Raw genomic sequence first — 14,248 nt, 5'->3', positions numbered from 1 at the left:
GGAACACCAATAATTTAAGAGTCAGCAAAGAAAAAAAAAACACAAGTCAGAAATAAAAGGTCAGACAAATTATGGAGACCCAGGAGACTATGTTGTCATGATAGGCCAATAAAAGAGAAGCTTAGAGAAGAGACAAAATAGTAAATACATTTGAGAAACCTAGCAATGTGAGTACTGGAATGGCTCCTTTGGTTTAGCACTGATAACATCATCAGCATTATCCAGAGCATCAGTGGCACGGTAGAGACAGAAGCCTCATCCTTGGGGGGAGATGAGAAGCAATATTAGCATTCCAGTATTCAGAAAACTGCATAAAATGTGGAGGAAAGAAAATGGTAGAGAGAGAAATAGTAATCAAGAAAAAGGAGTTTTGGGGCACCTGGGTGGCTGAGTCTGTTAGGCGTCTGCCTTCGGCTCAGGTCGTGATCCCAGGACCCTGGGATCGAGGCCCGCGTCGGGCTCCCTGCTCAGCAGAGAGCCTGCTTCTCCCTCTCCCTCTGCCTGCTGCTCTGCCTACTTGTTCTCTCTCTCTATCTCTCTGTCAAATAAATAAATAAAACCTTAAAAAAAAAAAAAAAGAAAAAGGAGTTTTGAAGTTGAGAATAATATCTCCAAAATGAGGAACAAAATCAATAACAAGAAAGAGGATGATGCGACAAAAAAGCATGGATGCCAGATTAAAGAGGACACAACTAGAGAAGCTGGTCTTGAAAAGAAGGATAAACGCTTTACCTCTGAGGTCAAAAGGGAGATGGCTCTAGATTAAACAAGAACACCAAGCTGCTAACCTGTGTCTCCTTTTATTCCAAACCATTTTCTTCAGCATAATTGCCTGTGTTTTTCACCTCCCCTTCCCTCAATCCATTTGTCATCCTTTAGCTTTCAGGTGTGCCTTTCCCCTGAAAATTTTCTTTTATTTATTTATTTATTTATTTTTTAAAGATTTTATTTATTTATTTGAGAGAGAGAATGAGATAGAGACAGAGAGAGCATGAGATGGGGGAGTGTCAGAGGGAGAAGCAGACTTCCTGCTGAGCAGGGAGCCCGATGCGGGACTCGATCCCGGGACTCCAGGATCATGACCTGAGCTGAAGGCAGTTGCTTAACCAACTGAGCCACTCAGGCACCCCTGAAAATTTTCTTTTAAAAAAATTAATAATTATCCACTTGGCAATGACTTGGTGACCTCCACCTTGTCACTGAAATGGTTTCTTTTCCTGTGGTTACTATGACATTATAAATAATTACATCTATCTTTCTTTTAAACTCTTACCTTTTATCACTTTTTTCTGTTTTTTTTTTCTTTGGATTTCCTTGCCCTCTTTCCTCCAAATGCCCATGTTTCCTAGCATTCCAACCCAGTTCTGTTCTCTTTCTAGACTATCTCTTCGTGACAAGCTCATGGACTTTTACTGTTTCCACCGTTAACCCCAGGCAGAGGGCACCACTTATATATTTCAGTCTTGCCATTATCTGGAGTTCTAGTTTTACATTTAGAGCCACCTATGTGATGTCACTTGCATGTGCTACTGGCACTTTAACTAGAATATGTCTAAAATCTTGTCTTCCCTCCTCAAACTACTTCTCATCTTCCTTCTTAATTTTTAAGACTATCAACCATATTCTTCTAGCACCCAGTCTGAAAATTTATTATTGCCATTAAATAATTTCTTTTTTTTTTCATTCCCAAAGATGGTAAGTTGTCAAATTCTATTAATATCCCTCTTTTGTAATCTCATAATTAATACCAGGTCCTAATACATGTCACCTACATTATTACATCCTAACTACCCTGCCTCTTCCTAAAGCAAATGTCTGAATATTATTCCTATACTTAAAATTTTCATTAACTCTCTATTGTCCATGCAATAGAGTCCAATTTTAAAATCAGGCCCTTTTTACAGTATTATTAGCCTAGGCTGCATTAATTCATACCATGTTCCTGAGACTCTTGTTCTCCTCATATATATCCTGCAATTTCCGACCCCTTTGCCTGGTTCCCTCCCAATGATTATATAACATTATTTAAGACTTAACTCTAAAGTCACCTTATATAGTAAATCTTTGCTTTTCCCCAGGTAAGAATAATTTTTAAATTCCTATGGAAACTTATCTGTATTTATCTCTTTACCCTGTTGGCTTTCAACTGTGAACTGTAATTACATAGAAAACTCTTAGGTGATAGAAAAAATTGAGGTCTAAACAACTTACATTCCTATTTTTCAGTATTTTAAATTGCTCAATAACAATATTAACATCTGCATTTGCTCTTAATTCTGTACATAGTATGTGAACCATAAATATATATTAAATGAAAGTAAAAGTGATTTGAATGCTGCCAAATTTAAGTTAAAAAGATGATATATTGATGATTAAATACTATATATCCCCAAAGAAAATATAACTTAAAAGTAGGCTTAAGATCAAACACAATTTATACTGGATATATAAATTGGCACATTGTAATTAATTTAAAATATTAATTTTTTTTAACTGAAAATTTTAAAACAAGCACAAAATCAGTAATTTCCACTTAATATTGTACACATAGTTCCTAGTTCAAACCTCAATGTAGAACAATTTACAATGTTTTGAAAACAAAAATAACACTTAAATAATTTTCTTACTTTACTTATTTTTGAAAAACTAGAAGTTGAACATCTTGTGAAGTATGCTAAGTATTATGGAGATTAGGGGCTGGCTACTAAATCCATGATGAAACAATATGTATTTTCATGTGTGATCAATTGTCAGTGAGGGGGTAGGGGACCGAAAAACTACCTGACAAATGAGAGAAGTCTCTTTTGACTTTTACTTGTAACTTGTTAAATTGGTGAAGTGCTACCTGAATTTCAATCTATTTATGACAGCTTTGGAAGGAACGCTTGTTTCTGTTCATGCTGTAGTTGCAGGCAAACCCAATATGCAGGTTCATATTTAAGAATTGAGGTATAAGATCTAAGACTAACTAGAAGCAAAGCAGTTGGTGCCAGTAGTTTATTTTCATAAAAAGAATTGTTGTCTTCTTTCATTCCACTCTAACAGTCAGCTCTACTTAACCCCAACCAATATGTCTGGCCTTACTCTAAACTCAGGGACCATTCTTGGCTGAAGATCCCCATGAGTTCACTAAGTGATGGTTCAATCTCAAGTCAGTATGTTTGCTCACTCCAATTTGATCTGATTGCACTCCAAACTATGTGTGCTTGTATTTCTACCTTAAATATCCAAGCTCCAAGTGATTCAGAGTCTGTGCAGGGCTCAGTTACTAGTAGTCGAATTTTTCCTTCTTAACTCTGTCTCCAGACTGTCTTTCATAATCAGGAATTCCCTAAGGCTTAGTATCTGGAATCTAATTCCATATGAGACCCAAACAACTGCTATTTGGAAACCCCACTGGCCTCACCATTGGCTACCAATTTTGACACATTACTTTGCCTCACTTTTGTTCTTGCTTTAATACATACCAATACCAGATTCACTTACTGGACCATGTACACTTTATCCTTCCCTAGACTAATGACTTTCTCTGAATCTATATTTAGACCTTTAGCCTTTTCATGATACCATGGCATTAGCCTTTCTGAAACAACCAAGTTTTACCCACATTCCACTTAATGCCAACAAGTAAAATAATTTGAAAATAAGACATCATGAAAGAATGAGATACATTAATGTGGACTTTGGTGAATTTATGACTCTACCACTCAGGGCACATTGATATCTAGCAAAAGATATCAATGCAACATGTACTATAATCACTTATCAAAAATGGCATCACAAATATTAGGTTATTAGAAAAAGATATGGTTAGGAATTAAGAGAGGGCACCCATTAATTTCAGTAACTCTAGCTTCTAATTATTACCTTACAAAAAAGTTTATATTTTTTCTTTAAATATTCTTTATCTAATTTTTGTCTTACCTTAGACATATATATACTAATTTATACATTAATTTATATATTAACGAAATGTATTAATTTATATTATATTATTAACTAATATATAAATTTATATTGTGGTAATTTATATCCATGTATTCACTTATATTAATATATGTACATATATTAATTGCTTGGTTTTGAGAATGTGGATGTGTGTTATGTACATTTTATATCTCACTAGAGTCCTGATATATATTCTCTTTATAAAGCGTATGCAATAAGAGAGTTTTTTAAAAGAAAAACGTTACGGTGTTTTAGTGAAGTATGTGAAAAGGTTTGTGTGTAGGTTTGTGTGTGTGTGTATGTGAGAGTATGTTAAGTATAAGGTTGTCAAATTGTCCCTTGAGATATTTCTGGCGACACTGGATATATTACTGATTTCATTTCTGTCTATCAGTAAAACAGAATCACAAATTTTAAAATTGTTCCAGTTTATTTTGAATTGAGAATATGTAAAACTTTTCTTTTTTTTATAATGTTAAGTTAACCACCAAACTGTACATCATTAGTTTTTGATGTAGTGTTCAATGATTCATTAGTTGCGTATAACACCCAGTGCTCATTACAACACGTGCCCTCCTTAATAGCCATCACCTGGCTACCCCATGCCCCCACCCCTCTCCCTTCTGAAACCCTCAGTTTGTTTCCCAGAGTCCATTGTCTCCTCACGATGATCATTTTTAATGTATATTAATGTTCTTAAAAATATTATTTAAAATGTCTCCTAAAGGGAGTCAATATTCATATAAGTAGTTGCCTCTGATTAGACATGATAAGAGAAATAACTTCGAAAACTTAAATTCCAAGCTTCCCAATATTTCTTAAAGCAAAATGTCCCCATGTGAGCATTTTAAGGAGCACATTTTCTAATTTAGTATTACACAAGCACAAAGTGAACATTGTTCACGTAAGCTCTCCTAGTCCAAGTTTCATTTGTTCAAGCCTGCCTTCCTAAGGCAGTATATTGAATTTAAATGCTCTCCAGATGATTGGGATCTTGTTGAGTTTAAATAGCAGCATTTCTTCAATTTTTCAAACACTAACTTGCAATTGGACTATAATTACTAGTTTTAGTTTATCACCCTAAAGGATTGGAACCATTGGCACTAGAACACTGAAGACAAAGCCTTGTAAACATGAATACCATGAATCTTGTGCAAAGTGGGTTTCCTTCTGTATCAATGAAATAGTAAAATCAATAAATAGAGCTCTTCTATAAGCACTGAACAATACATTAAGTTAGAAACCTTAGCAGAAATAAGCTATAGCCATGACATCTTTTTCTTTAAGCTACATTTACCTTTTTTAGTTGAGGCAGCACTAGTCTCTTCTTTGGCTCGTTCAGTTTCTGTAAATTCAGATATTAAAGAATGAGACATGGATATCAGAAATGCCAGGTTGCTATCTTATGGTATTGTAAGTCAGACCAGACTAAAAGTGCCCCAAGGATAAAATGTGGCACCTGAGAGCAAAGCAAGCAGCTGAGAAAACCACTCTATAAAGTGCTTATATGTATTTTTAAGTAATGAACTCTCTTATCTCTCCAAGATACAACTCTGTGGCTTTAAATTCTAATGCCTATGTAAGCGGTGACCATAAAACAAGGTGGCTTATTTCGCAAAATACACTGGAATACCAATCAGTTTATATTCAAATCTAAAATGATGTATGAGTTCTGGGGAAGAGGACTTCAAAGGACTTCTTCATTTAGCCTTTAATTATGGGGACAGTAAGCAGTATTTGACCTTGATCAATTAGCTTTATATTATAAAAGATTTACCACAATATTACAGAAAATTCCATTTGAATATTTTTTGGAGACAGAGAGAGAGAGATTGAGAGAGAGAGATAAAAGGCCAAAGTGTGTTCTTGGAGTTTCTCTGAATATCTAGTGTGGAATATAAGAGAGCTGCCTTGAAGACATAATCTGAAATGCTGGTCCTAGTACAAGATTTTGGACCTCAAATCAAGGCTAATTTAAGTTTTCTCTAGTTCATAAGAAAATAAGAAAAATAATAATGAACTGGTGAATATTTATAAATCTTTACTTATTTTATTAACTTTTTATTTTTGATGTAGTTCTCCTTGGTCACATGAATTTTTATGTTTATTTTTATTCTTATTAGTATCTGTATGTGTCCCCCTCACTCACATGCATTCAGCAACTGAGGCTCTGGGGACAACCAAACAACAGGACTCCTCATGTCCCTTTGCCCTCCCTATGCCATAGACCTTGGGCTGTGAGAAAGATCACATGTCAGAGGAGGCCTTCACATCATATTTAGGCTTTAATTCCATAATATTAGATACCAAAACCTTTACCAGTTGCATGTAGACAAGAAGTAAATATCCTCTTCTCCAAGCTGGACTACCCAGACCCCTGGCTGTTATATACCTTCTGGATAAAGACACCAGTGGTTCTCAAACTTGAGCATGCATCAGAGTCACTCCGAGGGCTGTTAAAACACAGATGCTGAGCCCAGAGGTTTTGATTAGTTTGAGTCTGGGGCATGTGCTGAGAATTTACATTTCTAATCAGTTCCCAGGTGATGCTATATCCAGACCATAGTTTGAAAACTGATTACCAAACTTCCCCTAAGAGACAATCAAGACTAATTCTTCAGTGATCCCCATCCCTGTTTACCTCCGTTCCCACCATGAGTATGGGCTTCCAGCGGAAAACAGAGTTCACATTTCTTTTAAAAAACAGGCCCTTTCCAAAGTCAGCTCTCCACCACAGTACACACCCCTACATCCTCAGCCTCTATTAGAACGTGTGCTTTGCTTTCTTCTTTTAAACACACCCAAGCTCCTTAAGGACACTGCATCCCCGCAGGCAGTCTTCTGAAATTGACAATGTTTGCTTTCCCATTTCCTGCATACCAAAGTGCTTGGAAGTGATGTATCTATCCTCTTTACTTCTTATTACTTCTCAGAGGTTGTTACCTCCTTGCTTCTTCTAAATCCCAGTTCCTTTGAAATACACAGCCAGGTTGCACCTGGCTCTATGCCTCTTTTTCATTAACCGACCTTATACTCTTGCCCCATCCCTCACTGAGTATTTTTTGCACACAGTCTTCATCCTCTCCACTACTACTGTGAGATTTCATTAAGAACAAGTCTCAGTCACAGCTGCACATTAGAATAAGCTGGGGGGCTGTTATAAGTCCATGACTTTCAGATGTAGTAGGCCTAGGTGGGCTATAGAGCTTTGAAAGCTTTGAGATTCTGAGTTAGTGAGTCTGGGATGAGGCCTGGCTATTCATATATTTGGAAGCTTCCCAAGATATGTTAATATTTAACCAGGATTGAGAGTCACTTACACACACAGTTCATATGCCCGCTTCATCTCTGATTTCTTTAGCCTCCTCACTTCTAAAAACTGGACTCCAGTTCTCTACTCACTACCACCTGTCAACATATTTTTGGACTTTTCCTCTGTTGCCAAAACTCTGATCCCCAAAATCCTATTCTCTGGCACCACAGCATCATTTTTCCCTTTACATCTCACTTACTCAAGAACCTTTTCCAAATAGTATCTGACTTGGTCAATACTTTCATTCTTCTGATCTTACCCCTTTCTCACTGCTCCAGATCTTCTTCATGTCCTCACTTTTACTCTTACCAAGCTAATATATAAATGAGCCACGGTGCAATTGCTCACTTCGTGTCTGCTTTTATAGCCATCAGCTGTAGTAGTCCTCCAGGCTGCTTTTAAACTGTTGGGTGGCTAAAGACATCAGAAATTTATTCTTTCACAGTTCTAGAGGCAAGAAATCCAAAACGAAGGTGTCTCCAGCCCATCCTCTGAAGCTATCTCTGAATTCTCCTGGAAAGAATCCTTCCTTGCCTCTTAGCTTCTGGTGGTTGCTGGCGATGCTTGGTATTTACTGGTTTATAGCTGCATCACTGCAATTTCTCCTTTTGTGTTCACATGGTTCTCTTCTCTTTGTGTGTATCTGCATGTCTCCAAATCTCCCTCTTCTTATCCAGTCACTGGATTCAGGGCCCACTCTAATCCGGTATGACCTCATCCTAACTTGATTACTTCTGTAAAGACCCTATTTTGAAATATGGTCACATTCATGGACTCTGACTTAGGACTTTAACATATTCTTTTGGGGGGGGACATAATTCAACCCATTACACCCTCAAAACACCAAAACTACTTTATCCCTGCCACCTGAACAGTCATCCAAACTGGAGGAAGGGCCTCACCCTGCTACAGATCTCACTTGAATTGTCTCAGTTCAGTATTTAAGGGATAGCTCAGCACTGACCAACAATACTAGTGCAGACCTTGAGGAGTTGTTTTCCCATACTAGACAACTGGCTCATGCATTCTCTCCCCTCCTCAAGCTTCCAGTATCCTACAGTATAGAGGCAAGCTGCTTCTGAGAGATTCATAGAGAAAACAAAAGCAGACTACACTACCTCATATTTCCCCCGCCTCACCAGCACATACCTGCACCATTTATTTTCCTTGCCACCCCAAAGCATGACCAATCCCTGCCCCATATTTAATACCAGTCTGGCCTGCATCCTGTCTCCTTTTGCCAAGTCAAGGCCTTTTTTTCTTGCAAATATTGCTTCTATCTGCTACCTCATCAGTTTTCCACTTCAGTGATACTTTCAGAAACATAATATATCACTCTTGATAACCGCAGACAAGCACATCCTTCACTTATATCTGCCCCCAACCCCAGCTGCTCATCTCTTGGTGGTCCATCACAGCTGCCAGGGAGCTGCGACATGATGTCGCCACTTCTATCTCCTCATGCTCTGGGCTTTTAAAGCCTGATTAATTATGAAAAATATAGAAATGAGAGGCATAGAGGCATATATCATATGTGCCCATTTTAAGGAATGGTAATAAAAAATATGCACACCTTTATAACACCCTGTGAGTTTAAGAAATAAAATATCACAAAGCCTTTGAAACCTTCCACTACCTCATGCCTTTCCCTTCATCTCAGAATTACTATTGTCCTAAATTTTGTATTAATCATTTCCCTATTTTTCAGTACAGTTTTTTATTACATGTACTTATCTCTAAACAAAGATAAGACCATTTTACATAGATCAAATTATATTGTTTAGTTAGATAAGTATAAAAATTGGTTTCTATTGTTTAATTCTTGTGATTTGATTCTTTCAAAACATCATGTTGAGATGCAGTGTTAAAATAGTTAAAGAGGCTATTAGACTGGGGTAGCTCTAGTGACTTCAGTAGCTTATATAAACAAACCAAAGCCAGAGTCATCTAGATTTTTCTGGAATCTGAAAAACTAAAACTTAAGAACAGCTATCATGACAGCCAAATAACTAAATGTTCCTAAATAAGAAAAACATTTAAGTTCTAGCCGATTAAATTATTTCTTTGCTTTGCTTCTGTGTTTTCTTAAACCTCTGTCCTAGCCCCTGCCTATGGAGCACCCCTAACTACTTTTTCATTTTTGGCACTGCTTGATTCAAATTGTTGTTTGCTTAAATAAATTCAGTTTAACGTTTTACAGAAGCCGTGTTGACATGAGTAGCTGTAGTTGATTATCAGTTTAATTGTGTGATATATATCTATATCTATCTATCTATCTATCTATACATTCTAATAATTATACATCCATTCTCCTGCCAATGGACATTAGGCTATGTCTGATTTTGTGCTGTTTTAAGTAATCCTGTTATGAACATTCGCACACATGTTTCCTGGTACACATGTGCAAGAATTTTCTTAGAAGTGAAATTACTGGGTCAGTGCATTTGCTCATGTTTAATTTTTCCAGAAATATGCCACAATATTCCCCCAAATTTTACATTCATACCAACAGTACATGTGAGAGCTTTTATTGCTTCATATCATATCATTCATTCTTAGTTGAAGAAATGGATAGTCGTGTTGTTAATAGAGAATTTAAACAATTTATGAATTATCTCTAATTTTTTTATTGAGAGATAATGCCCATGTTAAGTCTAAATCTCTCAACCATATGGAGAGTTGAGTATTAATTCTTTTGAAACTTTTATATTGGGTCTAAGATGATTTAGCAACTTAATTTGCTAATTTCCTGCAAAAAATGCTGATCTCTTCAAAACTTGATTGGATAGTGTGCTTCATAGATAGCAGATCTTACAGAGTTGTTTTACTCAAATCAACATTTTTATCTATATGTCACGTTTTTCTAGGAAGAAAATGTTCGTTTTTAGCATAATCTTCAATCTAAAGTTCTCTACCAGTGCTGCAAAATTATGTTTTGTTTTATACATTTTCTTGATTATGCACTTCTACAGACTAAGTATTAGCATACTGAAGATTCCATAATAAAGAGTTCCAATCAGCTTTACATTCAACTAAAAATTTTCATGAAAATATAAATGGAATTTTAGATTCATGTTACACCTCTCAAAGTCTATAATGTCTATGTAAACACTTCCAACTGTAATTTTTTAAAAGACATTCCCACCAAGTTACTCAAAATTATATTTTCTAATTTTTCTCTGATATATCCACCAATGATATACTCTATCTCAAAATCCTGGCACTAAGTAAAATATGAATTTGTTTTATATATTAGTACCATCATTAATAATGATGGTACTATGCAGCTCCAAACCAGATGAAAAAATATAATCATATTTACATCATGCATAAGACAGGTTTGACCATAAAGCTCAGAGAAGATAAAAGTATATTTTTTTCTAAAATCAAATACATGTCATTACGCCTAAAATAATTTTCATTAGTGACCATCTGTTAGGTATTTCATCTAATTGAGAAAAACCATCAAAGAAACCAGCATTTGTCCCTAAGCATACCGTCAAAGCTAATATTGATGCAAATGCCATGGTATCAGTTATCAGTCAATGTTCATAACCTGAAGATATAAACCTTGAAAGGAAATTATAACATTACACCAGCAGTAGTTAAAATTCATTTCATTAAAGATACCATGACTTTCACTGGTAGACAAATTATCTTACCTACTGGTTTGGTCAAGTGATTAATTATTAGGAAAATTAAGTCTGATGTGTTTAAGAAACTGAAGATATCATTTATTCTGCAAGTTAAGAAACAAAAATACAAACTACTCAAAAAGGAGTTGATCTGCAAATTAACATTTGCAAATGAAAATAAATTTTAAGAAGAATAAATTCACATAAAAGGTTGAATAATTACGTATATTATTTCAACACAACAAATATTAATAGCAAGAAACATTTGGTAAGCCAGCCTCAAAAATTAGCATTAGCCTTGTCTATAACAGAAAAATTAGTAAGCTGCTGAAATACGCTCTTTTCGTTTTTTTAAGTTTTATTCAACATACTTGCTTTTACTTGTTTTTCACTTGGAGCTGTTAAAGACAAGAAACAATAAAGTCTAAATTAATTACAAGTCCATTGTCTCTCTCTAAAATAGTTTTAAGGTTATTTAAAATTTTTAAAAGATTGTATTATAACCTTGGAAACTAAGGAAAACCATAGATCTGAGAAGAAGAAAATACAACACTGTGCCATTTTCTTTTGTATACTATAAATATGCACCATGAACCATAGATTTTTTTTTACATTTTTATATCTTCTCTCAATACAGAATGCTCATTCACAACATTCCTTTTGTTTGCCTTTTAAATTAGTTAAGAATCTGATTGTTTTTATATACAAGCCAATGCATTTTCCTTAAAGTGGTATGAAAAGAACGAAATGGATTGATAAATTATCCAATGGTTTCAATTGTTAAAATACAACTAATTACTGCCACGCTGCTACACTGTAATCATACCCTGAAATGAACAGATAACGATTTCAAGCAATTTAAGTTTTGTATTTTGTCAGGTTTAATATTAGACAATAATGGTTAGCTATTAATATTCTTGAAACTGATTATACCCTAGTCATTCTGCATGTCTCTCCATGTTTATATGTTTCTATGATATATATTTTATTTTAGTTTTCTGCGTATGTGCATAAATGAGAATATGTGTTTGGCCCACCCCCGAATGTTACTCACAAATGAACAAATACTCTGTTCTCTGTAAGGTGGACAAAAACATTCCTTCCCAAAGGATAAATAATATCAATGTTAATGTAAAATGGTGAAATGTGAGCATTTCATCTTGGAAATTATTTAAAAGTCATTCCCATTTAAATTTTTTTTAAACGTGGTTATTCTATTTGGTGTTTCTCCTTTCATTTAAGAAACCATTATCAAGGGACGCCTGGGTGGCTCGGTAGTTAAGCGTCTGCCTTCGGCTCAGGTCATGATCCTAGGGTCCTGGGATCGAGTTCCGCATCGAGCCCCATATTGGGCTCCCTGCTCAGCGGGGAGCCTGCTTCTCCCTCTCCCACTTCCCCTGCTTGTGTTCCCTCTCTCGCTGTGTCTCTCACTGTCAAATAAATAAAATCTTTAAAAAAAAAAAAAAAAGAAACCATTATCAAGTGCCTACTGTGTGCCTGCCTTTATAATAGGCACTCTAATTTCTGACTATTTAAAATGGAAAAAAAGCAAGGTAATGTGATTATAACAGTATAATAAGTGCTATTATAAAGGAAAGAGGATGATGCTATAGGAAAGGGGATGATGCTATAGGAAAGAGGATGATGCTATGGGAACTAGTTGGAGAAATAACTAAATGGATTGAGTTGTCTGAGGAAGTTTTAGAAACTTGGAAGAAGAAGAAGAAATGTAGCTTTGAACCTGTGGTTTGCTCTGGTCTGTGGTGGTGGGGGTGGGAAATAGTAGAGCTACATTTGTATGGTTGGTTATTTACATAACACTGAGTAGATGTAATTTCCATTTAAATACAAGAAAATGGGAAGAGCAACTAGTGGACATTATAGGAACCTATGACCGCCTATACACATACCCACAAACATATACACACGAAAACTCAGTGAAGTTCTTTGAGGAGAAATTTGAAGGCAAAATCAACACATAATATTTTAAATTGAAGTCAGTAAAATAAGTTTTAGAAACTTGCATTTATTTGCATTTGAAGCAACTAATAGGACAGACTAAATGCTAGAAACCTGTAAGAAAACCATTTGGTATTCGTACCAACTGCATTTTTAGATGTGTTTGTTTGTATGTGTGTTTTACCGATTGTCTGATTCTCAATTCAATTTTCCCCCATTAGAATGTAAATATATTGAGGGCAAAATCTACCTCTACTTTCATTGCAGCTCCCCTGAGTACTCAAGAAATGTCATTAAGTAACATTTTGAATAGGGAGAGAGTATTTGCTGAATTAAATATTCCATATTTTACAAGTAAAGCAATATTGGATGCTTTTACAGAAAGTGGTTTTTTTTTTTCTTGTTTTGTTTTGTTTTTGTTATTTTACACTCATCAGTACTTCTCAAACACTGCTTTGACAGAGTCACTGGGGATCTTAGGAAGTTATGGATTCTGATTCAGTGGGTCCAGGCTGGAGCCAGAGACACTGCATTTCTAACAACCTGATGCTGCTGGTTTACAGAACACTCACTGGGTAGCAAGAGTCTCACATATTCTGGTTTTGTTTTCTAAAACTGCACTGATGTTAACTCTATGTCAAGAACTTGAAATAAAGACCATGAGATGAAGAGATTTCCTACCCTCTCCTGGCATGGCCCTTACCACCTGTCTGAGGCTGCAGCATTAATAAACGTTGGACATCAGGTAGAAAGAACCCAGAAACATCAGTCTAACTCACCTGAATGTTCCTTCTTTGATGACTTTGCTGTATCAAACAAGAAAAGAAAAAAGTCAACATTCTAAGCCATTCTATTGGGATTCAGTATTCAATTGCAAATTAAATAATAAAATGAAAGGAAGATAGAGGAATTTAAAAACAGTTACCTGGTTCCACATGTTTTTCTTTCTTTTCCTGTTCTGAAACATATTATTATTGTTGTTATTATTATTATTCCAATTTTATATGTCACAATTTAATTGTTTTAACACAAACATATATGTGCTAATGCTGGACTGCAACAACTAATAAATAAACTAATAAAACTAATAAAACAAATCTTTCCTTCTCTTTCCCTCACTGACTTCCCTCACAGAACAGCATACACATATTCTATGTAAGAGGAACTAAAATTTTTCATGGATAATAAACCAAAAAAATAGAGTCTATAAAGAATGGAAAATAATTAATTTGCTATTGTATTAGATCAACATGAAATAAATTTGGGATAAAAAATGAACCAAAGGATAATTATTACAGCTGTTTTAAAATAATTTTCAGATAAGGATGGACAGATTTCATAGGGACTTCCTCTTTGAAGGTGAAATCTGCTTATATTGAAAAGTTATTTGTTT

At 35.2% G+C, this 14,248-nt stretch overlaps 1 protein-coding gene across 1 annotated transcript in view; it reads right to left on the bottom strand.

Moving 5' to 3' along the window:
* TRDN (triadin) overlaps positions 1-14,248 on the bottom strand; it is a 394,231-nt gene that overhangs the window by 81,528 nt on the left and 298,455 nt on the right. Inside the window, 4 exon segments of the mRNA XM_044917545.1 lie at positions 5,246-5,293; positions 11,268-11,294; positions 13,635-13,661; positions 13,781-13,813. Of these exon segments, the coding sequence (XP_044773480.1) occupies positions 5,246-5,293; positions 11,268-11,294; positions 13,635-13,661; positions 13,781-13,813 (135 nt within the window).

This window comes from Neomonachus schauinslandi, chromosome 8 (genome assembly GCF_002201575.2).
Source record: "Neomonachus schauinslandi chromosome 8, ASM220157v2, whole genome shotgun sequence".
In the NCBI taxonomy this organism is placed as follows: Eukaryota; Metazoa; Chordata; class Mammalia; order Carnivora; family Phocidae; genus Neomonachus; species Neomonachus schauinslandi.
The sequence above is the reverse complement of the archived record's forward strand: the minus strand, read 5'-3'. Positions and strand labels throughout refer to the sequence as shown.